This window comes from Struthio camelus, chromosome 15, assembly GCF_040807025.1.
Source record: "Struthio camelus isolate bStrCam1 chromosome 15, bStrCam1.hap1, whole genome shotgun sequence".
Lineage (NCBI taxonomy): Eukaryota > Metazoa > Chordata > Aves > Struthioniformes > Struthionidae > Struthio > Struthio camelus.
In genome coordinates this window covers 15866230-15893742 of record NC_090956.1, presented here as the reverse complement: position 1 = coordinate 15893742, position 27513 = coordinate 15866230, and the positions used below count along the sequence as shown (strand labels likewise).

The 27513-nt window shown below is 35.7% G+C and overlaps 1 protein-coding gene across 21 annotated transcripts in view; it reads left to right on the top strand.

Annotated features, from left to right (window-relative positions):
* The window catches only part of RBFOX1 (RNA binding fox-1 homolog 1), a 1498714-nt gene that overhangs the window by 1226494 nt on the left and 244707 nt on the right, over window positions 1–27513 (top strand). Inside the window, exons 2-3 of one of the 21 annotated variants that reach the window (XM_068909005.1) lie at window positions 1396–1458; window positions 1546–1616. The exons of the other annotated variants lie outside the window; for them this stretch is intronic. Of the exons in view, the coding sequence (XP_068765106.1) occupies window positions 1396–1458; window positions 1546–1616 (134 nt within the window). The remainder of the gene's footprint in view (window positions 1–1395; window positions 1459–1545; window positions 1617–27513) is intronic. 21 annotated transcript variants of the gene reach the window in all.

Genomic DNA, 27513 nt, shown 5'->3' with positions numbered 1-27513 from the left:
TAATTAAACTGTAGAGTTCTGTTCCTTAATAAGAAAAGAACCTGAAATATGATTAATACCTAAGCAAAGCCAGATAACCAGTGTGAACAGTATTATCTCCAACAGAAAAGTGAAGCCATTCTATAAACAGAAGATGGAACTAGGTAAACATCACTTCATCACGTGGCAATTGCTGTCCTCATTGGCAGTCACCCAAAAAAGCATCATACAGGGTCACAGTTCAGCATCTAAAGTTAGAAATGGTATAAGGCTGTTAGTAACACGGGTCAACGTGCAGCTGCTAAGGTAGATTTTTAAATCATGCAACACGGCTGCCTTGATACACGAGAATCAATTACTGGAAACCTTTCGCGATGGTCAAAAAGTGACGTTAAATAATTGTGTATCACATCAAATCTTGTCTGCAATTAGTTATCTGGAAAAGTAATTATGCAACAGAATCAAGTAGCTGGAATTACTGAGGTGAAGCATCCTGGTTATTCAAAGACTGTAGGAGAGGATGGTATTTTTTAACTTGTAACATGAAGTTTTAAGTACTTAAGTAATTATTGAATTAAAATAAACTTGCTCAGTTTTAATTCTTGTCATTAATCATATCTGTGATGGAAGATATGTTGCACACGAAATAGAAGTGTTAATAACTAAGTTTCTTTTAGCTAAAGTAAAAATGATTAACTGTGGAAGAGAATATCTTGCAAATAGTACATTAAAAAGCAAAGCTGTTCTGTTTAGGTAAAAACATACTAAATTATGCTTTTTTTTTTTCTTTTACACCAAGAGCATAAGTTTATAGTATTTCTTATCTGTTCTCCACTTAAAGATCAATTTCATGCTTTTCAAAAAAGCTATGATGTGTAACACAGATGTGAAAGGTTAGCAAAGCTTCTACTAGCCGTTAAAATATAATTTACACTAGTGGAAATAGTTAGCTAACATTAGTTAACTCATACTCAAACTAAGTAAGAAAAATATAATGAATCAAAACCAAATGTAGATACAAAGTAACAGACTTAAGTTTAAATTTTCTCTTGGATATTGTTTAACAGCTGTTAAAGGCAGGGAAATATTTATTTGCACAATCATGATAAAACTAACTTTTTTTTTTTAATGGCTTCTCATAGTAACTGTTGTCATGTGTATCCTGCTACTGATAGCAAAATTAATTCTAGTCTTGTGGGAAGACCAACTTGGAGAGTTTGATCTGTACGTGTGTATTACTTGAAAGTCTAAACTGATGAAGAGTAGTTGGTTAGTCATGTTATTTAAGCTCATTCCAAAATAGCACCTTCCTTTTTTGGTAGAGTTAGCTTTGCAGCTGTTGTCTCTATCTGTTGTCTCTGAAGAAAGATTTAACATTAAGAGTTGCTGACGTCAATTTTTTTCTTTTTTTTACAGCTGATGTGGGCTTTGCCCGTGACAGAAGTTATTTGGTTCTAGCTCTGAGTTTGGAAGAAGTTGGTATATAGATTTTCCCCTAACTTTCAATTGATGTGTTTAGCTTTAGTGGGAGTAATACTATCACTTAAACCATGTTGTCGTCTCAAGGAGTTTTGCTACATCCGTATGGAGTGCCAATGATTCTGCCGGCAGCACCATACTTCGCTGGACTTGTTCAGGTAATGCAAGGCCACTTCCAACAAGCAACTTAACTAGTGCACTTAGAGTAATAATTGGAATTTTTATGGTTGAGAAAGCAAACACTTCTAATACAGGCAAAAGCTCTCATGTAGTCAGTGAGAAGACAGTAGGAAATCAAAAAGATGGATCACCCTAATCTGTGTATTGACATCTCTCATGGCTGAATAAATGGTGTAGTTGAGCTATATTTGCTTGTATTGATCTGTCTGCTGTTTAACATTCATGCCTTTGCTTCAAGAGGTTGACCACAGGGCAGAGGATTTGCTATCCATTCTAGGTTTCTGAGGGACTCAGCATTCCCACGACAGGTCATAAGACGAAGTAACTTACCATGATGTGTTTAGGTTAAGTGTTTTAGTACAGCAAATATGAATAGCATTAAATATGCATTAATTCAAAGTTATGCGTCACATTGAATGAATAAGGCTTTGTACTTTTGTGTGTGTGGAAAATTACATCTTTACAGAATACTTATGCCAACCCTTTTGAGCCCTAAAAGTGTAAAATTTTGCTTTTCTGAGATAGTTCTGTATTGTGGAAGTTAGCTGGCAATTATGGGATTTTGTTATGTTGTCTGCTGTGTTTCTAATTCTTTTTTTTTAATCAAGAAGTGGTACTGCTGCATTTTCTGCTGTTAGATTTAGGATTTAGTAGAGATTCACCATGTAGGCATTAAGTAAGCAAAACGTATTCCATTGTTGACAGTATTAGACAGCACTAAGAAAATATTCAGGTAATATTTCCAAGCATTGCCAAAATAAACAAGTCTAGTCTGTTTTGTAAGTGGCAGCAGTTAGGTGCGATGCATTAGCAGGGTCAAGAGAGGAAGAGAAACGTGGAGCACTGCATTTCTGTGTCATGTTAGCGGTCAATCAAATTAACATGGAGGAGAGGCATTTGTTTGAAATTTTCATTGTGCTCCTTTATTATGGTGGTTAACTGGTGTAGCAGGGCAATGACAACATGAACCAGAGAGTTTCTCCATATATGTCAATTCAGTAATCTAAGATTGTGACTTGTCTTCTTCATATTAGGCTTAATCTCAGACACATATGTCTACAACAGAAATATAGCAATGCACACTGGCCATTATGAGGTATTGAAAAAATATATGCCTTCTGGCCCGTGCAGACGGACGCTACTTTTTATGCAGTAAGACGCAGTAGCAGACTTGAACACATCAAGCAGGTCTTCGTATCCATTAGAATTTGGGGGTGAAGGTTGGACACTAGAGCTCAGTCAGACCTTGTGCCATCCTGTCCAATAAATAATTACAAGCAAATCGTGCCTTTCACTCTATGCTGATTGATGCTGAAATTGCTTTTGAAAGTTCTCATAAGTTCCTGTTATAGATTAAGTGCCGGTGTAGGAAAAATAACTGCACCCAACTGAAATGGGTGAATGTAATCAGGTTTAATGGACTCGAGAGCTTGTTGGGAATTAAATAACTATTGATTTGTTGGAAAGTTGCTGTCATTACAAAACGCCGCTCTGGATGCATTATCCAAGCAGATAGATTAGAAGAAAGGGCCCTTTGAAAATTTGCGATGCCTTATTTCAATTTTTTTTTCTTTCTTTCTCTAGAAAGATATATCCAGGTGTGTGGTACCCCACTAACATAGGTCTAAAATAGCCAAGCAGTAAGAATTATTCTACAAAAAAATAAGTATGTTTACGGATACAGTAGAAAAATGTTCATCATATGAACTCTTCTGTAGTCACCTGTCCTCCCCCCCCCCCCCCCCCCCCAATCTCATACCTGAGAATTGCGTTTTGGAAAACTAAACTTTTTGAAATATTTCTGAAGAAGGAGTCCCCATGGTTTGCAGTTATATGTGCACCAAAATCATTTGCTTATGAAAACAAAATTTAAAGTATTACACAGAGATTAGGGGGGCTGTTCATGTTTTATGTTGCATGGTGGAGCAGAGAGCTCACAGATCTCCATGGACAGTCTTCAGTGGTTTTGCCCCTTCAGGCTGTGTATATTGTTTTACCTTATGCTGTGAGTGTGCAGCCTTTGCTAGCCTCTCCTAAATTGATCAGTAAACTCCATCCTACATTCTGTGCTTGCTTTTGTGACATTTCCTTATTGCAGAGTACTGGAATGTGTGGAACTTAGGACAAAGAAGGAGAAAGGGTGGGCTAGCAGATACATCTCAGGAAACATGTTAGGTAGAAACAACTATGTATATTTTCCCAGTTGTGTGTATTACGTGTTGCTATCTCGCATTCCTCTTGCTGAAGTAATACATTTGAGTGAGATAATGAAGAAAGGAATATATATGTTCTTGGAGAGAAGGTGTTGCTATTTAGTATTAGAGATATGTCAAAATGTGTCAAATTATATTATATGTTACTTGCAAAGTTCGTTTTATTTTCCAAGTAAATAACTTGTTATTAATTGGATACTAGAATTAACTTGGATTTATTGACACATCTTTAATGAAGGAAAAAAAAAAACTCTTTTCCTCTGCCTTCTTCCTCCCGTATGAAATTATAGGGGGGAAAGATCACATGAAAGTATAAATGATGCATAAATAGTATTTTGCATCATGTAGTAGGAGAGATGTTTTTCTGAGTTGGCACACCAGATGTACTGGCAGCTTCCCAGGCTGCCACAATTACTCTGCCATCAGGAGCAAAGAGGGCACTACAGTTCAGCAACTACATACGCTGTGGGCAGCAAGGCCTAGTTAATATCCAAATACTCATACTGTTTCTTCTGGCAATGAGAGACACAAAAAAATGCCATGGAGTGTTATGTGGCAATAAAAGACTTGTTATCCTGCCCCTGGTTGATATCCTACTTTTGCTATTTGATTCACATGGGGGAACCCGTAGGGCCAGATCAGCAGGGAAGGCAGTAGGATGTCACATGGATGAATGTGACCCACCTGCACTGGACAGGGTGCCAGACCGCTGTCCTACTGGAAGCTACCTTGGCTTTACCTTACCGCATAGGTTGTCAGAATAAGCCTGCAGAATGTAGTTCTAGTTATCATTACAATTACAAAGTGCAGCAAAGTACAAAATAGCTATTTATAGATTTATATAAAAAAATATATTTTGCAGAATAATAGGTTAAATGTCCACACATGAGCTTCATCTTCTATAGGTTTAAGTATTTTAGGTGTATAAAATTGCTCTGGATATATGGTATGGCAGGATTACAATAAAATATTTTAAAAATGCAAATGCAATATATGACATTTTAATGATGGATGTTAAATTATTTATTGCATGGCTAGCTTAAGCAGCTCAAGTTCCATGTTAGCAAAGAATTTTTCTTATGCATTATTAGTATAAGAAAATTATTAAAGGTGAAATTATTCAAGACTTTTCAGTGAAAGAAAGTACTTAAAAATCCTAGATGGAAACACAGTTCTACTTCATATGAAATGCACTCTTTAAATTTAAAGATCAGAGGGATGCTGTTAGTTTTTCTGAATATGGTCAGTGTTTTTAGAAGTGGACTTCAAAAAAGAACAAAATGTTTTAGCACAGGGACCAGAAAGGCTGTAAGAGTTCCCAGGGTTGAAAGTTTATGTTCATTGTCAGAGACATTGGGCAGCTAAGCTACAGATACAAACCTGAAGCCTTTTTTTCTGCTCTTATTTGGTTTTGGTTTTATGTTTTTTGTGAGGTGGTAGAGGGCTGTACACCAAAAATAGGAAATGGTCACTTCTGATGGTCAGCTACTGATCACCAATTCGAAAAACTGTGAATTACTGTGCTTTTAAGTAACTGCTTACATTGTTCTTAATATATTTTCATTATATCTGTGCATCGGATTTTCCATAACTGGTGAACTAGTGATTGACTGACAATTGGAAAAGTGGTAATCTGGAGACAGTTCCATGTTATTTTAGGGCTAAGTGAGAGAATTGCCTAGAATATACTGTGAAAAGTCGCGGTGCAGACTTCTTAACAGTTCCATCTACCAGTCTGTAAAGTTGTTGTCTTTGTGCTGTATATGGAAGTGTTAACTATGAATAAATTCAGAATACTTGCAGATGCCAGTGTCTTAGGCTACCTGCAAAAACACAGCTACCTTCTGGAAGTCCAGTATTGCAAAATGTTGTTGGATACATTAGTCTGTGATAGCTTACATTGAAAAGGCTTTAGTAATTTAGTAATTTCTATTTGAATAACGCTTTTGAAATAGAAACGATGAGAGATTTTAGTTCTTCCCTTGTTGCCTGAAATGGTGAATACTTATCTTGGTTGTTTTTAGATCACTAGCTAGTGCATAATTTTTATTTAGACTAGCTTTATCGTCTCTTTGAAATGCAGTAAGTAGATGATTTACCTTAGATGCAGATTTATTCTGGCTTGATTGTGTTGTTCTGTCTTTGCAGGTGATAAGGGTCTGCTGTTACTAGTACTGTACTTCGCAGTGCTTCTATGAGCGGAAGACTAACATGTTTTACTGCTGCAATCAGTTTCCATCTGACTGCTTCTTTTGGTTTGTTTTCACGAGAGTGTATCTAATGTTTTTTCTTGTTCAGTCTAAGAGTTGCAAAGTTTTTCTCCCTTGTGAATCAAAGCTGCTTTTAATAGGAAACATAATAGTAGGAATCAGGTTGGTAATAATGATGACATGGTCTATATTACTTTGTTTATAGTAACTTTCAGTTACCAATGTTTAAGCTTCTGGAAATACAGTTTCAGTTTTTTTTCATTTAACGCATGCACCAAGCAACAAAGCCAACATGCATTCTTTGTCAGACCAGTCACTTGCTCAAGAGACTATTGACAGCTTTTTGCCATTGTTACTGCAGGTTTTCTTTTAATTCTAACCTGCCTTTGTTTTTTGCCAATAAGCGGCAGATATCATAAAATACATGATGAGTGAACTGTAGAGAGGGAGAGGGAGGGCCGACGACACACAATGTCTTTCCCATTGATCAGAAAACCTTTTTACTGAGAACAGTAAACTATCTAGATAGATCTAGTTTGATTAAGAAAAGAAGTGGTTGATCTTTCTTCCCTATCTACATAATTTTGTCTCATCATTTTTTTTTCAGAAATCAATAGGTAATATAATTTGAATGAGTTAGTACATTACCTCCTATTCTGTCCATTTTGTAGTGTTTTGTCATAGTCTGTGGTTCTTTCTGAGCTTGACAGAATAGCAAAAATTTGTATTTGCCACCCAACAGACACAGTATTTTTTTTTCTGTCTCACTCTTGTGTGTAATGATTTTTGAGATTTTTTTGCTTGTAGTCTACTAAATTGCATGATATCTTTTAAAAGTGAGTAAAATTACAAGTTAGAAAAATGATTTTATGTAGATTTTTCTTGGAGTACAAGCAAACCCAGATGGTTTAATTTGGCTTTCCTAACTAGCAGCCAGAAAGCTGAGACAGATATTTCCTAGGATTTGGGAATTTCAGCTGTTTCTTTCTAATGCATGGATAATCATCAGTAATAAAACTTCTGTTGGTCGGATTAGTCCTGGAGATAAAACTTTGAAGTTCCATTGCTTTCAGTAGGATGGTACACAACTACTACCAAAATTTGCTTGTGTCTCTAAACACAGAACTATTTTTAGAGCGTGTACTAGAATACTGTACTTATTCCTCCGCTGATAGTTACCTTGTGTTCAGTGAATTAAGGTTAGAAACCTCACTAAAATACACTTTTTTTGTTTTATTTTGCTTTGCCCCCCCCCCCTTTTTTTTTTTAACTGAAGTATGCCGAGATAAATGTTTTCTCAGACCTGGTTTCAAAGCAAGTATCGTAAACATATATGGAATGTCTGTTTCAATCAGCCATGTTGTGGGGAAAAAAACATGGTGAGTAATGGCATCATAATTTAAACTATAGATACTTTCAGCTGAAACAATTGGTAGCTGCATTTGAACTATTCTATTATTGGGTTAGAGTGATGGAATCATACCTGTCTAAATATTTGCCAGCTAGATATCACAGCTATCTGAAGTTTATAAGCATGAGAAGGGTTCACAGATCGTTTGAACAATCTTTATTTTTTTAATGTAGTGACAGGTCATGAATGCTGTAAATAATATGAATTGATGATATGAATGATATGAATTTATATAAGGTAAATTTTCTGTGCCAGAGTTTCCAGCATTTCATGAGATTCAGACTACTGTGGATTATGGTAAATTCTGGTAGATGACACCCTATTGGTCCCTGTCTTCCTTTAATGCCAGAGATACATAAGGTAAATAACTTGGATAACTTAATCCTCATTAGTTCTGATGATTTTATTAAATTAGTAAAAAGTTTGTTTATTTTTTGTTATACATATTGTTTTATCGCTGTTCAAGCTAAAACAAAAATGAAAATCTGCCTGCTATGTATTCAGGACTCAGAATGTTTCATATTTTGCCTTTGTAATGTTTTCTGAGATCTTTACCTCTGAATGAATGAAATAAAACAAATTGTGAATTTCAAGGAAATGTTTTATTCAGACTTCATCAGAATGTATCCCTCAGTAAAAGCAACTTATTTCTTAGGATGAAGCTGAAAACACTCATAAAGCTAGGAACTGATCTGAACTATGCTAACCATTGCTTAAATTTGGTGAGATTCAAAATCTGATGAAATAGTCATTTTCCCTAGAGCTTTTTCATTTTATGTTCTAGAACTAAAAGTACGCTTTTGTTCTGTCTCTGGTCTTACTTTGAAAAATTTACTATTTCAAAAGTGTGTAATCCCCTCCTTTATGCTAACTAATAAAATGTAAAAGTAACGGAGGAGAAAATGATAGGTTGTTTATATATTGTTTTACTGTGATAAATATGCACAACACCTTCCTTTCTCTGTAACATTGAAATATCTGGCAAATCCAATAAAATGCCATTTCAGCCATCTTCGATATGTAAACTAGTAAAGGTTAGTAAACCTAAACTAGTAAAGGTTAGTAAACCTAACCCACCTAAGAAAGTGGCTGCCATAATGCAAGTACGTAGATTTCTCTGGAAGTTACAAGCAACTGTGCAGGTATATACCAGTTGTTTTGGTTTTTACTGATAATAGTACTATATAGAAAAATTTCAGACATTTCTAAAAACAATTCATGTTGGCACTTGATTTTGTTGTTCTGCATTGTGCTTTATGCCCCCCCTACCCCTCCCCAATAATTCATTTTTTCATTTTGTATGCATGTGCAATGCTTGGATTTTACACTTTCATTTCTAGTGTTTTCCTCTACATTATGGTATTACTAAGGTTGAGCTGACCTCTTGTTAATTTTAGCATCCTACTGCTCCAGTGATTTAACAGTTCTCTTAATAAGAGTAAAACATTTTAATAACCAGGACAGAGATTCTAAACTTGCTTACCAGTGGAATATCCTTAGCAAGCTGCTAAATTATTTTAAATACTGAAAAGTACTTTGGACTTTTCTGTCATTTTTCAGTGTAAGCTTGTAAGAAAATATATAATGGTTTATTGTTGTATAAATTCTGTTCTGCAGTGGTGGAAAATTGGAATTTACTGCAAAGGAACCAGGAAGAAGCCTAAGAACACTCATACTGGGTTAAAAAAAATGTAGGCAGAGATAAGTAATGAATATCAGAGGCACCAAATAAGGTTTCCGCTTGGGGGGGAAAAAAAGAATAAAGGGGAATTTCCAAACACTTCACTTGTTTTTTATTCTAGAGAAAAATCTTAGAGTTAAATTGCATCCGAATCTAAACATAGGTGAGAATTTCAAAGAATGATAAGAACAAGTTAAACAAATTACCACTATGTCAGGCTTTTTTAAAGATATATTTACATCATCCGTCAAAAGAGAGAAAGGCCACATTTAACTGAGAAACAAGAAGTGACTAGAGGTAAAGGAAAGCAGATGTGAGTGATCTTGTATGTAGTAATCCACAGTGAATCTTTTTTTTTTTTTTTGGTCCCTGCTAGCCTCAGTGTAATAATGCCTTTCAGTGAATTAGTAAACCTGAGAAATCTTTTCCTACTCCCTGGAGGTAGCTCTTCTCTGTACGTGTGGCTGAGGTGATTAGGGTCAGCTGGCTACTGGACTGAGTGCTCTGCAGTGGCATCTGTTTCAGTTATCTGAAAGAAGGTTTGAAGATGTATACCCTTCCATTCAAAATAGTTTCTTATTGTCTGATGGTGTTGGACATGAATTTTATGTGTACAGGATTATTTTATTTATTGTTTTATAATTAGGAGGCTGGAAGTAGCACTTGACCAACTTTCTAGTTTTTCTTTTGTTTTCCTGATGCATTAGGTGTTTTCTTTGTGAGCAGAGGTTAGGGTAAAATTTTAAATACTTTGAAAAATACTGAAAAAAACATTTTTTACTTAAATAAGTCATATTTCCTAGCTTAACTTTCTGACTCGGAATTGCTCTGAAAAAAAATTATTTGAATCTGTCACACTTTTTGAAAAAATTTATATCGTAACATTTGAGGTACAGAGAACAATTCTTATTTCAGCACCCTATCAGAATAAAAGACTTTTAACTTGAGTTGTTTAAAAAAAATACTTAAATATTATTTAGAGCTGTTAAAAAATCAGGATGGCAGAGGATGCTGATTCTTTGTATACCAAACAGGAAATACAAATTCTTAAGATATCTGGGAAGATGATTTAACAAAATCTCAATAAATTTTCTCTTATAGAGAGAGCCATACTTGAAAAGATCTGCTTCTCTGCATCTTCAATCTTCTATTCTTTGTTATGCATTTATAATAACTTGTTAGTACTGAGTGGTTTTTAAGTTTGTGACAGTTGGAAACTATACAGTACTTGAAAGCTACCTTTTCAGATACAAGCTACATTTCACTATTTGGTCTCCATTCCGATGAAGAATATTTTCAGAAGTGTAGCAATCTTTTCTAGCTTGTCCGGGGGCAGAACCGGGAGAATGAGCAAGCTTGCCTGTTGCGGCTCCTCTTCTGTTGAAGAGTCCACTGAGACACACCCAGCAAGACAAGACAAGCTTTCCTTTCTCTCAGTAGAGGTGGTGAAGCGTAATTGGAGCAAAGCCCCTTCTGGAACACTGGATTAAATTATACTTTTGATTATTACTATTCTTTAATCTTGTGTCTAGACAGAAAGCTGTATCCATGATTTCTAGGCTTTTTTTTTTTTTTTGTAGCCTTACAATAGCTAAAAGGAGAATAAAACAAACTTAAATCTTGAAAATATTGATCTCAGTCTGCTATGTGTCCAGCTCTTAAAAAGAAAGAACTGTAGATCACACGTTCTCGTTGTCTCTTTGTGTTCTCCTTCCAATTAAGAAATAAGTATCCACCTGGATTTAATACTATCTAGATATAATGAGGAGGACCACATAGTTATCACTAGTTGGATCCAGTAATAGTACCATGAGGTTAGGGCTAACTTGGAGAGCAGCAGCTAGGGTTGAGCCCAGTTTCCCTTAAAAGACCTGCTGATCTTTCACAAGTAGTTCTTCTTGATCTGTTTTCCCCTATCAAAGCAATTCTAATGTTTGTCAGTTTGTTTAAAAAAAAAAAAAAAAGCACCTACAGTTGAAAAGATGGCTCTCTGTAATTCCATGTTCATTAGTTCAGAATTCTTCAAAATCTTAAGTCTTTCACCAAGTAAAATATTGAGTGTAAAGCTTTGCTCTTTCTAAAGGTTGCCTTAAATAGTTGATGATTTAAAGAAATGTTCCAAAACTAATAATTCTAGAAGAAAAGAAACAGATGGATCGGTTTCATTATCTCTTTGGTCAGTGTGTAGTAAGTAACTGTCGTCTTTCCTAGCTTCCCTGATGACTTATTTTGTAGAGGCTAGTTGTTAAAACACACTTGAGCCTTCTGAATGTTGCTGTTCTAGGAAAAAAAAATTTATTGCAAGGTTCTGAGTACCACTTTTAACTGGCGTGCTTTGCTAGACCAACTGAAGTAACTACATACTCTTAACTGCAAGAACAGAATACGTCAATTCTATGCTTTCCTCCATGTAGGAACAGTTACATTCAGGCATTGGGAAAAGTAACAGATGTTCCCACACATTTTCCATCGGAAAATGCCTTCCACTGGCCAAGACAATTGTTAGGCACAATTAAGCCCCGTACATACATCCTGTGCTATAAGCCAGGTCTGCTGAATGTGCTACCAACAGGGAAGCACAGATCTGGGAGGAAGGCGGTTTATATGAACTGTTGTCTGCAGTAGATTTTTGAGAGAGTCGCTGTGTGAAAGGCATAAGGAGTTCTGACTGACAGCTCTGAATCTGTACTCAGAGGCACTGCACTGTGAACTATATCTTCAATCCATAAGAAAATTTCTTAAGCATTTCAGGGATGCTTACACTTGAAATCTGTTTTCTGAGTGGCATTTGGCGTTATGTTTCCAACTGATTTAAAAGGCTTGTGATATTATGCTTTGTAATGTTCCACATTTATCATCATTATCACTGTGATCAGCTTTGTGATGGCAACTCCTCATGATGACTAGATGGATGTTTTTTCCTCTTTTTGCTTATTATGTCTGAAATAGTGGGTTACTTTATGACTTCAGAGGCATACTGGTAGTGAATGGAGGAAGGGACTGTAGACACATAGACTTAAAATCACATGTAACATCTGTTTTTACAGAGAATGGGATTCATCGTTTCCCAGGATGCAATAGCATCTATTGTTGAAAAAGGTGCTGAGAACCAAACACTATTATGGTCCGTGATATGTATTGTAAGTGAACACATTGTAGTTGGCTGTTGCCAAAAAGCATGCCTTCCTCGCATTTCAAAAACATTGCAGTGATTGATTATTTTTGTTACAGCAGAATATCTTGCACACACTATGAAAGTCTGTTGACCTAGAAATGTCAGCGGATATTTCATATCTATCTTTTTTTTTTTTCCTCTTCCTCTTTTTTTTTTTTTTTTTGGAAAAAATGCAGGCAAAAATGGAAGACAGACGTTGCTTTTCTGTTTCGGAATGACTGTCATTTAATAATGTAAAAGCTCTGTACCAGGTCTTTAAAAGAATCTGTAAGTTACCTGCCCAGTCAGTAAGTCTTTTCACTCAATTATGCAAGAGGTCTCTGAAACCTATTTGTTCTTCCAGTCTTGTTTGTTCATAGTAAGACACAAAAAAACAGACTCTCTTATTTTCCTCCGGCTTTAATTCTCTTCATAATGTCTTTGTTAAATTCCTCTTCAGATGCAGTTGGGAAGGATGTAAGTAGGATTTAGTATTTCATATTGTCTTTACTCAGTGGGAAGCAGAAGCAGAAGTGGGAAGAAAGTTGGCCTGTAGTCTGATAATGCAGATTATGATATGTGGTCACCTGTATTTTTAAGCATAAGAGCAATGAAGTGAGAATCCGCTGGCTTTGCTCCTATGAGAGAAAATATATTCTGTCTATCTTAAGTAAATCACTTTTTGTTAGCCTTCTGGAAATGATGGACTTTTGAGGAGCACCTAGAGCGTTACTGGGCAGCGTATGACCTTTACATGTATGTGCCTAAAATGAACTTGTGTGTTCATACACAAATGAACTCCTTTAGTGGCTGCGTGATAATTTCTGATACCTGTCCACAAGAGGCATTGTCTCTCTTCAGCTTAAGGAGCTGTGAAAGGTACTTTTATATTTAAGGTCATCTTTAGGTCAGTATATTCCTGGTGGAAGGTTTCTGACTGCAGATTTCTCTCTTGCATGAAGTTACTGGTTGATCCTTATGGAGCTACATGAAATAATTTCTTAATAAAAGCCTCCTTTAGCAGAATATTTGCAAAAGGCAAAAAAGTGATTTTATTCTCTCTATTCCAATAAGAAATGGGAGATCAAGAGAGGAAGAGATAGTCCAGTGATTTTTTCGTTAATCTTATTTAGGATGGTGAGAGATTATTTCAGAATATAAGTGTAAAGTATTGTGTTTCTGGATAGATGGGATGACATTTTCTGTTTTACATTTCCAGGTTACGTTAGTTTAATTCTAACAAGAAGAAGCTTTGTAGAGATTAGCCTCCCCTAAGTTCCAGAAGTTAAGATCAAGTACCTGAAATAATTACAAATACTTCAGAGTTAAAGACCCAGACTACATAGTTATTTAAGCCCACTTTTTTTGTTTTTATTCTGTTTTTTTATTTTGAGGTCATCTGTTTTTTTTAAAATAGCAAAGAAGGTGCCCAGTACCTCATTTTCTTGGTGCCATTCCATAAAAGCAATGTTGTGATATTTATATGTTATTACCCCATTTTTCTCAGTTTCCTTGTTCTGTACACCTTTGTTCTTTCCCATCTTGTTGCTTTAGTCAAGTTTTATTTTTCACTTCTCTGTCATTAGCATGGCCTAACCATTTTTTCATTTTATTAATTAAAAATTTATTCTGAGCACCATTCTTCAGTTCCTTTGCAAAAAATATATTGAGATCCACAGCATGAAGGTAGATTGTGAGTTGGGAACCAGATACTTTCAGAGACAGATCCAAGATGTATTTTTAGGGAATACTGTATATTAGCAACCATTTAAAGTGTTTGCGCAAGTGCTTCTTGAGAAGGACACCAATTAGCTCATGAGGTGATTCTTAGATGTGCTGTCTGAATTGCCATCCATTTTACTATTAGCTCTCTAACCTAAAGATTACACCTGATGAATACATTTCTCTGTAGATGTACTGTATACTGATATTACTTCACTATTAATATTTGTTACATTTATCACTTTGTTTTTCTGTGTGCATGCATAATTTCCACTAAGCAGTAGGCTTTCTTGGAGGGAAGGATAAAAGTTCTAAATTTAGATAAACTTATTTATTAATTTTTTCTTTGTTAAATATCAGTTCTGATTCAAGGCTAAGATAAAGTAATTACAGCATTAATTATCTGCCACAACTTTTTGGAAAAAACAGTGTACGTGCTTTGAGGCTGTCTGTAACAGTTGACTCTTGTTGTCTGACAGGACAAGAGACTTTGAATATATTACCTACCTCCAAGAATAGACAAATCAAATTGAACATATAAAGGTTCTTTTTTATCTCTCTCATGTAGGACAAACCGTTTTTGTTCAAAAACTGATTCTCCGCTCTTTGAAGAAAACCCTTTCTCAAATGTAACAGAACCTAAATTTCTGTTGTCTTCTTTTTTAATTTCAGAATCAGAAAGTGAATTTATAAATTTATATAAGAAAGGTTTCTTGCTGTGCAGAGGGATTTCAAATTCACAGATTCAAAGATAGTCAAGCCAGAAGGGATCATTATGATAATTCAGCTTGTCCTCTTGAACACACATACTATGAAGTTTCTCCCAGAGAACCACTTAAAACAGACCTTTTAGAAGATATTTAATCTTGTTTTAAATATCCAAGTAATTTTGAATCCATCAGTTTCGCTGATACCCTACTGAACTGTTTGAATGTTTAATAACCCTTACAATTAGGATATTGCAAGGCTCTATTTCTCTTTATTTCTGCTTCTAGCCATTGGTTCCTGCTGGATTGTTTTGTCTGCAAGACTAAAAATACAAAATACTCACACACAAATGAGGAAGCTCTTGAAGTATATGACCTCCTAGAAAAGATGTGTGTCACAGATGTACAGGAAAAACAGGGAAGGAAGGCACCTTGTGGGATCACGTAATCTACTTCCCTGCCTGAAGGCAAAATCAACTTTGCGTATGTTGTTCCTGACAGATGTTTGTCGAGCCTGTTCTTAAGATCTTGAGTAACAGAGACTCCATAACCTCCCTAGACATTTTATACTTGCACTAGGGCTTTTTTCCTAATGTCTGAGTTAAAATCCTTCTTGCTGCAGTTTAAACCCCTACTGTGGTTGGTTTTATGCAGAGCAGGCATGGAAAACACAATATTTCCATCCTTTTTGTAATGGCCTATGATGTATTTGAAGAGCTGCATCAATCTCATTTTTCTCTTCTTGTGGTAGTACAGTCCTCGTTCCTTCAGCCTTTCCTTCCGTAGCCTATGGGAGCAAGACACTGGGTATAAGATTTTAGATCCACAGAAGTACTTAGGTATCTAATTTCTGTTTTTGAGCAGAGCAGAACACAGTGTATGGAGCATAACTTTCCTGCAGAAATACCTGAAATCAAAGCTAGAGAGAATGAAAATGTGCTAGTATAGATATAGATATGTCGTAGGGAAGAGAGGTGAGAGTTAACAGTAAGCTGTGAGACACAGAAGGGTGAAGGATGAGTTTATTTTGCTGTTATTAAAAATTTCATTTCAGGATAATCCCTCTGAGATTTAACACCTTATTTTGAAAAGCTTCTTAGAGCAGCAGTAAACAAGATACAGTACAGTAGGTTCAAATGATTCATAAATGTTTGGATTTTTTTAAACATCCCATTTACTGAGTCTATTTCTGATACAGCATAGAAAGAAACAGCAATCATGCTGCCCATGCGTGTGCAAAGAGTGACATCTGTAAAGTAATCTATTTAAATAATCGGCGCTGAAGTTTTGTCTGCAGTTTTTGACTATCAAATTTTGTGAAGTGGGAGAAAAAAACATGTTTTTCAAGCAAAGGCTGGCTGTTTACTGATTTCTATTTGTATCCCATTTTATCTCAGCTGAGGCCTGATTTTGAGGTTCTGCTGTATGTGTTGCAGTATTGGTTTTTGTGCAAGGCTTTGCTAAAGCTTGCAGTCTATGCGTCCAAACATCCAAAAAACAGGAGCACCACTTCTTTCCTTCAGATGGGTTTATTTATGATAGTGTCACCACGCCCCAACCCTTGATATTGCAGACAATGTATGAAGAAAGCTTACTTTGCTATGGGTGGCATTTAAATTAACATAGGACACATTTAAGTACAGCAGTGCACGGGGGCCTCTTTTTGTACTGTATGACGTGAGGTCCCTTTCTAGCACGCTCCCCAAGTTGTCACCGTTATGGTAATCACAGTAGAAAACTCACAGAAATGCATGGCTTTCTCTTAAATGGAAGTATAACGTGAATGCTGTGTGCGAAAACACACATTGGTAATAATAAATGATTAAAGGCAAAATAGTAAATGGGTAATGCATGGAGGTTTCCATTGTGTTACCTGCTCTTAATTCTCCCTTGATAACCATTCCTTTTTAATAGAAATTGTTTATCTTATCTGTATGATTTCTCCTTTTTTAAGCTGGAAAAGATACATGACAGAATACGTATGGATACACTTTCTTTTCAGGGCTTCTAAAAACCTCAGTGCTGTAATGTTACATGGTACAAGTTAAAAAGTTGATCCGTTTTTCATTTGACAGCCTCCAGTAAAAGAGAGCATTTGGGCCTGTGTTAAGAACATTCCTGTTTAAGGAGGCACCAAAATTACAGTAAGGGACATGCTGAAGTGCTTTCCTGCTTTCCTGAATTGGCGTCATAGTACTCGGTGAATATGGTCAGCAGATTGTTTTGCTTTCCCCATTACCGTTGATAGGATCTGAAACTCAAGGCATGGACTGAGAATAGTCTCTGGTTAGGAAGAAGATGATAGACGGTCACGAGGAAGCAGAGAGATTAAGAAACGCAGAGAAGTCAAGTTAAATAAACAAGCCTTGATGAAGTGTTTGGTTTTTTTGCTTGTTTTTATTTGTATCACTTTATAGAGAAAGCACAAAAGGAACAGCCAAACATACCTACCATAGTTCTACTGTAAGGAATTGTTTGCCCTTACTTGCCTTTTTCCTTAGTCCATCACAAGAATGCTAATGTATGTGCAGCGGAAACAACAACAGTTAGAAAATCGGGGCTTTGTGAAGGAAGTGCGATGGAACCTCACAGCTCTTCTCAAGTGTCGCTGGATGACCATTGCCAAGTCTTGTTCTTGCAGAACTTACTATGTAATCTCAGAGACGAATGTGAGCTTTCTCCCCTTTTACTGACCAGCACTGGGAGATCTTGTAAAGGGTCAAAATAATATGGTACAAAATGTTTAAAGGTGCAAGAGTGCCTTTGAAATTGACTCCCAGAGGCAAAATACAACCAGCAGAACATCTTTTCAAGAAATATTTGTGGTGTTAATGTATCATATGGCATTTATATCAGAGAAGAACAGAGAGGAAGATGATAGTACTTAAGTTTTGCAATGATAAGCAAGATGTTAGTAAATTAAAGCTATCATTATTTTCAGTATAGTTTTGCTTCAGTTTCTCCCTTTTTGCTGTCTGCCTTTCCTCCTCTTGTATGGTTTATGCATCAATGACTGCATAAATAAGTGATCTCTGTAATGCAGAGAAAATGATGAATTTAAGGATAGAAACTCTTTTCAGTTTGGTTAATGTTTTATATTTTGTTTCATGTATATATCTATATGTGCATACCTATTTAATTATATTTTAAAGATTTCTCCCTGGATCATGTTGTGATGAAAGATCTATTTCTCCTCTAGCCTAGCATGGATCATGTGTTTTTGTTGAGAGAGACTTGTCACAGCTGATTTCATCCTTTTGGAGACAGACTTTTAAGTACCTGTATACGTTATATAATTAAGACTGCTCCAACAAAGGTGGTATTCAGGAAATATGTACAAAAGACTTGTGTCTATTTTTAAATGTTGTGGACTTGTAGGAATGCAACAGAATGTTTTTTAAGGTTGTAGCTAGATTATGAGTTATTTTGTATGAACATTTTTTGTGACATGTCACCAGGAGCCAGAAAAACAGATGAACTGCTCAAAAAGGTAATACATGCTTGATTCTTGAAGAGTGCTGAAATTTCTCAGTAAGGCAGAGTTTACAATGCCTTTAATATTAACATAGATTTGTTGCTTGCTTAAAAATCACTGGTTCTCTTTATTTCACTTGGTGTAGGGATGCTCTGCTATCTTTTTTCATTTGCTGTGTTTATTATCACCAGGATGTGCTTAAATCATGCTCTGTACTCAGTGAAGCTTTGCTGAAGAATGTCAGTCAATAGTTGCAAAGCTGTCAAGCACTTTTCCCTAAGTTGAATTTACACAGACGCCTCAAGAAGAAATTAATGAAGTCTTGTTTCACTGCACATGCATAGCCATTTTTAATAAACTATTAGTGATTTAAAGCACTTTCTGTTCAATTACACATTTTTCTGGCCTACAGAATGGATAAAAGCTTCACCAGCCTTTGCAGAATGAGGCGAATTGAAGTTTACATTTTTATGGCAAACATTCAAGCATTCACTTCAGGGTGGTGGTGCTGTGAATTTACTTGCTTATTTATTACACCACTGATAAGTTATTTTCACTTCTACTTAAATTTGACAAGCTGCACAGTGCTAAACCCTGTTAAAATGGTGCAAAGACCCAATTACAGAAACTACAAAGACATGCAAGAGTAAGCAAAGAAAAAACATATAAAAGGATTAAAGATCAAAAATAGAATGATTCCAGTGAAACTGCACTAGGAGACATCAGGCAGGAAAACATGAAAGAATTGGAGTATGAAGAACAAAGCTTTGAAAGGTTCTGAAAACTGACAGAAATATTTTAGAAATATTTTTGCTAACTCTTTTGTTAGAACAAAACCAATTTATGGAAAAGTAAATACATACGTTTCAGTTTTGTAATGAACTAAATACTTGAATTGTGTTCTTCATTCGTGTACGTGGTTTGAGCTTTGTCCGCAGGGTAGCGGTAGCTGACTTTAACCAAGGATTTAAAAAGTAGATTGTATCTTTGATTTTAAATAAAATGGTATCTAAGATTTATGAAGATATGCAGAAAGGATTTAACCTAATGTATACTTACCTGTATAAAACATGCCAAACCTTTTACTCCTTTGTGGCTTTAAGCCCTACCTTTTCAGCTAATCCTAATTTACCTATATAATAGGTATTGCACTGTACCCAGAGTGCTGACAAAATTGCGATACAGTCAGGAATGAAAATGGCCCTTTGACCCTTTTCTTCATTCAAATAATTATTGCACAGAATCCATTTTCTGTGCACATACACAGGGAGCAGGGAGAATGGAGTTAATTAAAAAGAACCCTTCCAGGAGTAAGACTTAATTCATAGAGGTTTCCTCATGTTCCTTGGAAGAATTAGACAAAGTACAGATTTTACAGTATTTCTGAAACAATTTCTGTATTTCCCACACAAAGAGCTTCTGCTATTGATAATGAGAGCACCTATCTAGATACTAATGAGTCCCAATCACAGTAGCTCCTGAGTATCTGTTCTAACATTTAATAGATAATTATGAGAGGACCTTCTTTAGAAAAGTCTTTAAAATACTTCAGAAACTTTGCATAAATCAATGCTCACTGTATATTCTGGTCAGAGTGGCATCACGTTTCTGTATAAACTAATTTATCAATTTTTCCTTTTCCATCTTCCAGACCTGCACGCTCCCATTGGGGAAAAAGTCTGGTAGACAAAGGAAAATTGTATGAGAGAGTGTGTGATACCCATTTTCAAGAAATGGCTGTAGATAGATGACTTTAAAGAACATCAGAGTTTCATATAGCTAACAGTACAGCATTTTAATCAAAATTTAATAATATAAAATTTTAGAACATTCTTCTAGTTGTGTTTTTAGACTGCTTTCTGACAAGGTATTATCTCAGGACTGCACTTTTGATATATATGGAAACTAAAAAATACTGAATTAATTTAAGTTTACATTTTCTTTAAAGAGAAAATTAATAACAACATTGATTTAAAATGAAAATTTTAGACTACTTAGTATACTTAGTGTCGTTATGTCTAAATTGTTCAGGTAAGTTTGTGCAACTGAGTGCACATACACACCTGCTCTGTCTTTGTGAGAACTGAACAAAACACCTGGAAGCCTAAATCAGTTAAACTACTGAGGGTTTTGGTTTGGGAGTGGATGCTATTTTTCTAATTTTTTTTGTAGCGGCATCAACTACTGGTCGAGGTGCTGAATGGACAGTCACTGTCTCTTCTCTGGGATTGTTCTCCATGTAGATATTGCAGTCTAGTTGAAGCCTGGGAGGGATACAAAGCAAGACAGATGGTTTCCCACAGACTTCCCCTCCAGCTCTTTCATCTTTCATCTAACTATTAATTCATCTGTTTGGATGGATACATTCACGCATGGAACCAAGATGAATAATAATGAGATTTTTAATAACTCCCTACATTTGCATTCCTTGTAACTCTTTACATGGTTCTAGCTGATTAAAATGAATCATTTACATAATTAACATATGGTTATAGTGTTGGCTTTAATATGCTGATTATCTCAGTACTTTTGTCTGGAGTCAATTGGATTCAAACTGTAACAATTGTTTGAAGTGAGAATAGTTTATTCCTGTGAGGGTTGGTGAATATTTGCCATGGGGCCTGATTAGAAATAGCACAACTGTCCAAGAAATCCTTTAATGTAAGGCATGTATTAAAAAAATTACATCTGCTCTGTTTAGGTCAGGCTTTACAAATAGCTTTGTATGGTTAGAGAGACTTTTGCCATTAGTTCCCTAGCTAGTTACAAGTAAAATATCAGGCACAATATTAAGAGTAAGTCAAGACTGGTACAGTTCAAATTGTTTCTTATTTTATAATTTTTGTTGTTGTTTCTTTCATCTGGTTTAGAAATGGGAAAAATACATATTTTTGTGCTGCTTTGAATTTACCTTTTATGTTAAGGTAGAATTACAAAAAAAAATTAAGTATTTTTGTGTTCACTAGAATAAATGCTTTTAGGACTGAAGGAGAAATGTTTTTTTATATCCATTGTTTTACTTGTTTTCTCTCTGCATGTGTGTGTAGCAGGTATCACTGAAGCAATCATATTTTAAGAATTGGCAGATTATTTTTTCCCATCTTGCTACTGTCCTCGATGGTGTGCTTAGCTCCTTAATGCAGAGGCTGCTTGAAAAACAGAAGAGAAAAGAATTGTCAATTTTCGTGGTTAGGTAACTCAGACTTGTGTCAATGAATGCTTTTGAATGTTCATGAATATTTGAAGCAAATTTGTGTTAATTGCACTACTGTTGTCCACAATTAGTCTGTGGTAGACATGATTAATTGTAAAGAGCCCTGACATTTATGCATAAAAGGCTTGAGGTCAAACAGAAATGGAGAAAAATGGTTGCTGCTGCATTGGCAGATGGAATGCTAATGCATTTTGACTTGTACTGAGAATAATGATATTTCTACATCAATAGCAAATAATTGTTTTAGAACTATGGAATATTATTCTTCTCCTCTTTGCTTTCTTCCTTTGTTTAACTTTCTTCCCTCCCACCCTGGGATGCTACATATACTAGTTATTTTTACAGTATAATCTGTAGTTGGCTTTGATACTTTCTTGTCAAATGCTTTACTGGAAACCAAACCAAACTGCTAGCTGGGAAAGTGCTATATTGATTTGCTTCTCTGAGGAAACATATACTGAAAGAATATTCTGGTGATAATTTTGCGTGCATTTTGAAGGAAGTCTCTTCAATCTGTGTTGGTGTATTTCCTGGCAATAAATGGACATCCTGTGTTCCTGGGACACAGGCTATAATAACTTTTTAGCATGCTTATCATGTTGAGTTGTAAATAATTTAAACAGATAAAAAACATAAAACCCAGAGTTCCCATCCTGAAAAAGAACAGAGCATTTTCATAGTGTCATTACTAACTTAAGAGAGTGACTTATAACTATTTGGGTCCCTTTCCACCAAAACAAACAGCATGTGCCCCTTAGATTGGGATAGTGTTAGTGCTATCAGGGTGCTTTCAGGAGTGGAACTGTAAAAGCATGCGTAGTCTTCATATGCGTGGTCGTGAGTCCCACCCTTCATAGGTGGCTGGTCTTAAGTTCTAGAGCTTTTCAAAAATCAGGAGCCTGATAGATCTTCTATTTTAGAAGGCCAGCACTAAGGTTGATTCAGCAAACACGGCAACACGTAAAACTTGGGCAGGCTCTACATGTGTGGTGTACGATAGTCAAAGCAATTGCATGAGTAGCTGGTGCAGAGGAGAGTCGTCCTCCAACTCTTCAGTGTTTAGGAGTTGACAGATATGTTTCCTTTGTCAAAATTGACATTGAACTATCAAACTGTTTAAAAGTTATTGATAGGCTCATTATTTCCATGAAATTCTACTGGTTTACATCCTGAGTTAATGTAGTCCTTAATATATATTATGACTGAACAGGTAAGACTTCCTCATAAACTATCCACATGAAAAAGAGGTTGACCATTTTAAACCAGCAGAATTCCCTACCTGGATTTCTTGCATTTTGTTAAGTTTCAGGTTGTCAAGCTTTTACTGATAAAATATCCACAGAAGGTACACTGTAGTTTTGACCTTTGCAAGGTTTTATTTATGTAAGTTTGCTGTAAGATACAGAACTTTGTACTACTTAATAGTCCCCCTTTAAAGTGCAAAAAATTTGCATTTTTGTCTGTTCTCAAATGGGTAGGAAGTTTTTACGTGTAGCCACTGTAACCGAGTTAAAAAGTTTATTTATCTGTTTACCTCTTCGCAAGTGTTGAACAAAGGAAGCTTTAGTTTACTTAAGATTTTTGCCACCTGACCATTTGCAATTGTTTTTCAGCACTTCTGCAAAAGTGAGACAAAGTTAAGATGTCAGCCTTCAGGCACGCCAAGGAAATGTATGATGATCTTCACTTAATATTTTTAGCATATCAGTTTAAAATTATCTAGCAGTGGTCCTAGGATTGTTAATCCTACAGAACAGGTTTTCAGATTGTGATCCAGAAGGCAGTGTTAAGCATTCCTTGGAATCACACAGCTGTTCTGTTGTAACGCTTCGAGGTAAAAATTGGATGATAATTGCTCATGGTGGACTCTGAGAAATGCTGAGAGTTGATAATGGGTCTTCGCTAAAAAGTCTGGGAAACACTGTTCTGCAGAAATCTCACAACAGTAATATTTCTCTTGTAATAGCTGAATTTTGCTGTAACGTACTTCTAATTCTAATTTGGTTTGAGACCAAAACCGGGTTGCTAATGTTTATATAAAATCTCTTATATAAATCTAGCATAATTCTATTCATAAAATAATGTTTTTATAACACGCCAAAAATACAAATTTTCAGCACAAAAAGGTAGCCTCTTAACACTTTCATTCTATGCTTTAGAATCTACAAAAAATAATTGAATGGAGAAAAATCAATTATAAAGGTAAACGAATGGATATAGTTATCCAGGAAGATGCAATTTAGTGAAACATTAAGTTCTTCATTGAATACTTTTTGATTTGCTCTGTGACATCTGGTTATGTGTCCTCATTTTCTGGTATGGCATTCTTTCAAAGCAGAATATATGGTATTAATCTCAAGTTCTCCTGTAATAAATGCTGGACTGTGGACAGGAGATGGCCAAAAGAGAGTGCCTGGGCAAACCTTAATCTTTAATAAGGTGCAGAGCTAGTCTATAACTGTCAAGGAATGACAGAAGAGCAGCACTTTCAGCTTGCCTGCTCCGAATAGAAAATGGGGTCCTTTGACAGGCAAGAAAGGCTGCTTTATTCTTTATTGGTTTGGGGGCTGTTATTGTTCCTGTGTTATTTAGGTACCTGACGTTTGTGAGTTCTTGAGGGCAAAAGGAAGCCCAGCTGTTAATGTGGAAAAAAAATAAAATAAAACTTATTTTAAAGTTGAACATTTGTTAAAATCTCAAAAACATAGATGGAAACAAAGCCATACTTCAAGCTAAATGGATGCCATTTGTAATTTAAAAATATAATTTAAAAATATAATTTTTATATTTAAAAATTATAAAATATAATTTTTATACTAAAACAAAAAGCAGCAATTTGAGGTAAATAAGCTACAGAGGAAAAAAATGAAAGTAGACATAAGAACTGTTCCAGCTATTCAACCAGAGGAAAAAAAAATGCAAAATTGTGTGTCTTAATGTTGGAATTGCTGCTTGATTTCTAGAATTCTTAGCATGGCCTTTTCTCTGTGGTCTGAGGTACCTTCCCAAATTTCAGCTGGAAAAGTGACACATTTCTGTTGCCCTCTGGCCAGGTATGGTTGTCTGCCACCAGTTGCCTGTCTACAACTAACTATGCAAAGAGCTCCTGAGTAGCACCTTCTCCAGACTTGTTACAGTTTCAGCTTCTGCTGGCAAGTTATGTGACTTGGATGCCTTCCATGGATCAGACTTTCTTGGTTGATGAAGCAGTGCACATTGCCATCCTTTTGCAGCCGTCTTTGCAATTCTCTGTAGAATCCACAGGAGATTCTCAGATGTGCAGTTCTTTCCCTGTTTTATGACTTTTAACAAGCTACACATTTTCAACGCTTGAAAAGTCTTAGAAAAATATTTTTTCCCCACTGTGTTATAAAGCATTCATCGAGGTGCTTATATACAAAGATGTACCATTTCATTTGCCAGGAATATCTGAGACTGTTCAAAACACTTGTATTTTTTGGAAGGTTTTAGATTGATTTCTAGATAGAATAGTGAAATTAGGGTTATTACAAAATCTTTTAGTCTGAAGTTTCACAAAGTTTGAATTTACAAAGATAACTATGCACTTGTATATTAATAAGTTTAGACAAAACATTTGTCTAGAAACATGTGAGAATATACATTCTTCAAATATATAGCAAATGTGGGACTAGTATACTAGCAGGTAATGTACCACCAAATTACACTTTCAGCCTTTTCCAAAATCTTAACAAAGCAAAAGTATGTTCTTATATGTTCTGTATTATATGTGTATGCACCCTAATTCAATAGGCATTAGTAGTTCTTTAACATTAACATGATATCGCTTTCAATGTTGTCAGTTTGTCTTTCTAAAGGTGTAATTTAGGTAGGATCATAACTATTAGTTCTGGTGGAAGGCTTGACCTTTTGTCCCAGGCTTTAAAGTGTGAACAGCAGTCTTTCCTCTAGAATGATCATTTGTCTGTTGGTCTATCAACCAAATGTAAACTTTGTTTCATTTTTTTCTTAAATTATCTCATTCTGTAGTCTCAAACATGCCTATGCCCAGTCATAAGCTTTCTGAGAAAAATTCCAACCCAAATAAAGCTTGCCCAAAACTACAGTTTTACTTCTGGAGAACACCTACTGTTTTATATTATTTCATTTATTGTAGTCACACTCACAGTGTGCAGTTATCTGGTATTTCTTTTGGAGTAGTTTCCAGTAGGAGGTCTTTTCACTGCAAGCTTTTGCCTACGTGCTCAGACTTCCAGATTGTCAGCCTAACTAACTGGCCAAACAGATCTAAGCAGAAAAGGACAGCATCTCGCAAGTGGCAGATAGCTAGAGCATGTATATCTGTGTCGGATCTAGAGCTTGCTTTAGTACTGCAGAATGTTGTGAACATGAAAGCAGGAGGTTGTGCTTGTTTTAGTGCTTTTGAATTCATGATCACCCATGTTCTGCAGGTATGACTAGCAAGACAATATGAAATGAGAACAGTTCTCAATAATTCTACTGCAAAGTTTGCAATAATTCTACAGCAGAGTGAGTTAGATGATGTTAAGAAACAGTTCCATCTCCTAGGCAATCACAATCTCACCAGTGCCACTGACACACATGTAGCAATGGTGCTCAGTTGTGCTGCTTACTGGGAAATTCTCAGTTACTAGAGAGAGCAGAGACTTGCTGCTTCTTTGCTTCTGAATGGTTCTGAGCTTTAGCTTTTCTTCTTTTGTAGTCTTAAGTTGCAAATGATAGTTTCAAGTTTTGAAAGAAAAAGTAGGCACTAAATTAATCTTTCCAGGCAGGAAACTTTATAGGAAATGGCCAGATGATTTTTAAAACTTGTTTTTATATATTCACTCCATCCATGTTGCTGGTTTTTGTCTTGAGACTTGGAAAGTTTTGCCTTTTGTGAGGGAAGTATCTTGCTGGTGTGATAAATATATTCTCTAACAAATGGTTTTGGACATAGTGTTGTGCATGTAGTTTTCTGTGGACTTTTCATCTTATCTCATCATCATATTATTTGGTTAGGGTCATAGCAGTTTAGAGTTTGGCGCTGTGCCATTCCAGACAGATGGGCTTGGGCAGACAGCCAAGAGTACATGTTAAGGGCAGAAGACTTTTCAGCAGCCTTATTTGAAAGCCTGCTCAGTGTGAGCTTCTCAGCCCACGTGTAATATGGATGCACATATCCAATCCATCTTTTCTTGCTTATGCACTGTTATGAATGCAGTGTTTTGTCTTAGGAGAGCCCGTGATAGCCCTTGGAGAAAACATACTAAAAAGGCCACTTAGCTTTTCTCCTAGGACACTGGTAGTCCCAAAGAAGGCTCTGTAGTTAAATAGTGGGACAGTTGTCTTTATTTGCCTCTGTTGAGTTTAGTCAGTTTACACAAGAGGATTATTTACATCAGCGTGATTAAAATTCATAGTAAAAATAATATTTTCCCTCTGGGGATGAAGTTGTTAAATGGAATATAGCATGTTATTTTTTGTTTTAACATGGAAATTATTTATTTTTATTTCGTAGAGGACCTAAACTCTGCACATCGACGGCTGAGTTCTTAGCCTGATACAGGCGTTAACATTTGTTAATCGAGCCTAAATTAAAGTTTATTTTCTTTACTCTTGTTTAGTGATTAAAGTAAATTGTTTTAGGGAAAGCATTTTAATACTGTGTAACATGACATAAGTTAATAGTGTGTTCAGACCACAAGTACGCATCTCTAACAAATTACCAGCCAGCTAAATCTCGTTGAGCAGCCAGACGTGGTCTGCATTTGTAATATATCACTATTAGTCATAGACGTTAAAAGTTTGGAATCAGCTGTTTTAATCATTTAGTCATTTTGAGGGTTGTAGCTTTGTTGGCAGTTCAGTCGTTTGTATCATGTTGCATCTGTAAGCAAAACAAGTTTACAGTAGTACCTGAAGATGGGCCCAGAAATACTATATTGTGAGATTTGCCTGTGGCCAAGACTCTGCAAGTAGCCTAACAGTTACAAATCTAGCCCTTATCTATCTGCTGACTATAATCTCTTAGCAAACAAACAAAATAACACAAACTTGTTAAAAATGTTACAGTATTAGCTTTGAAATTCCTTTCTGTAGAGGCACA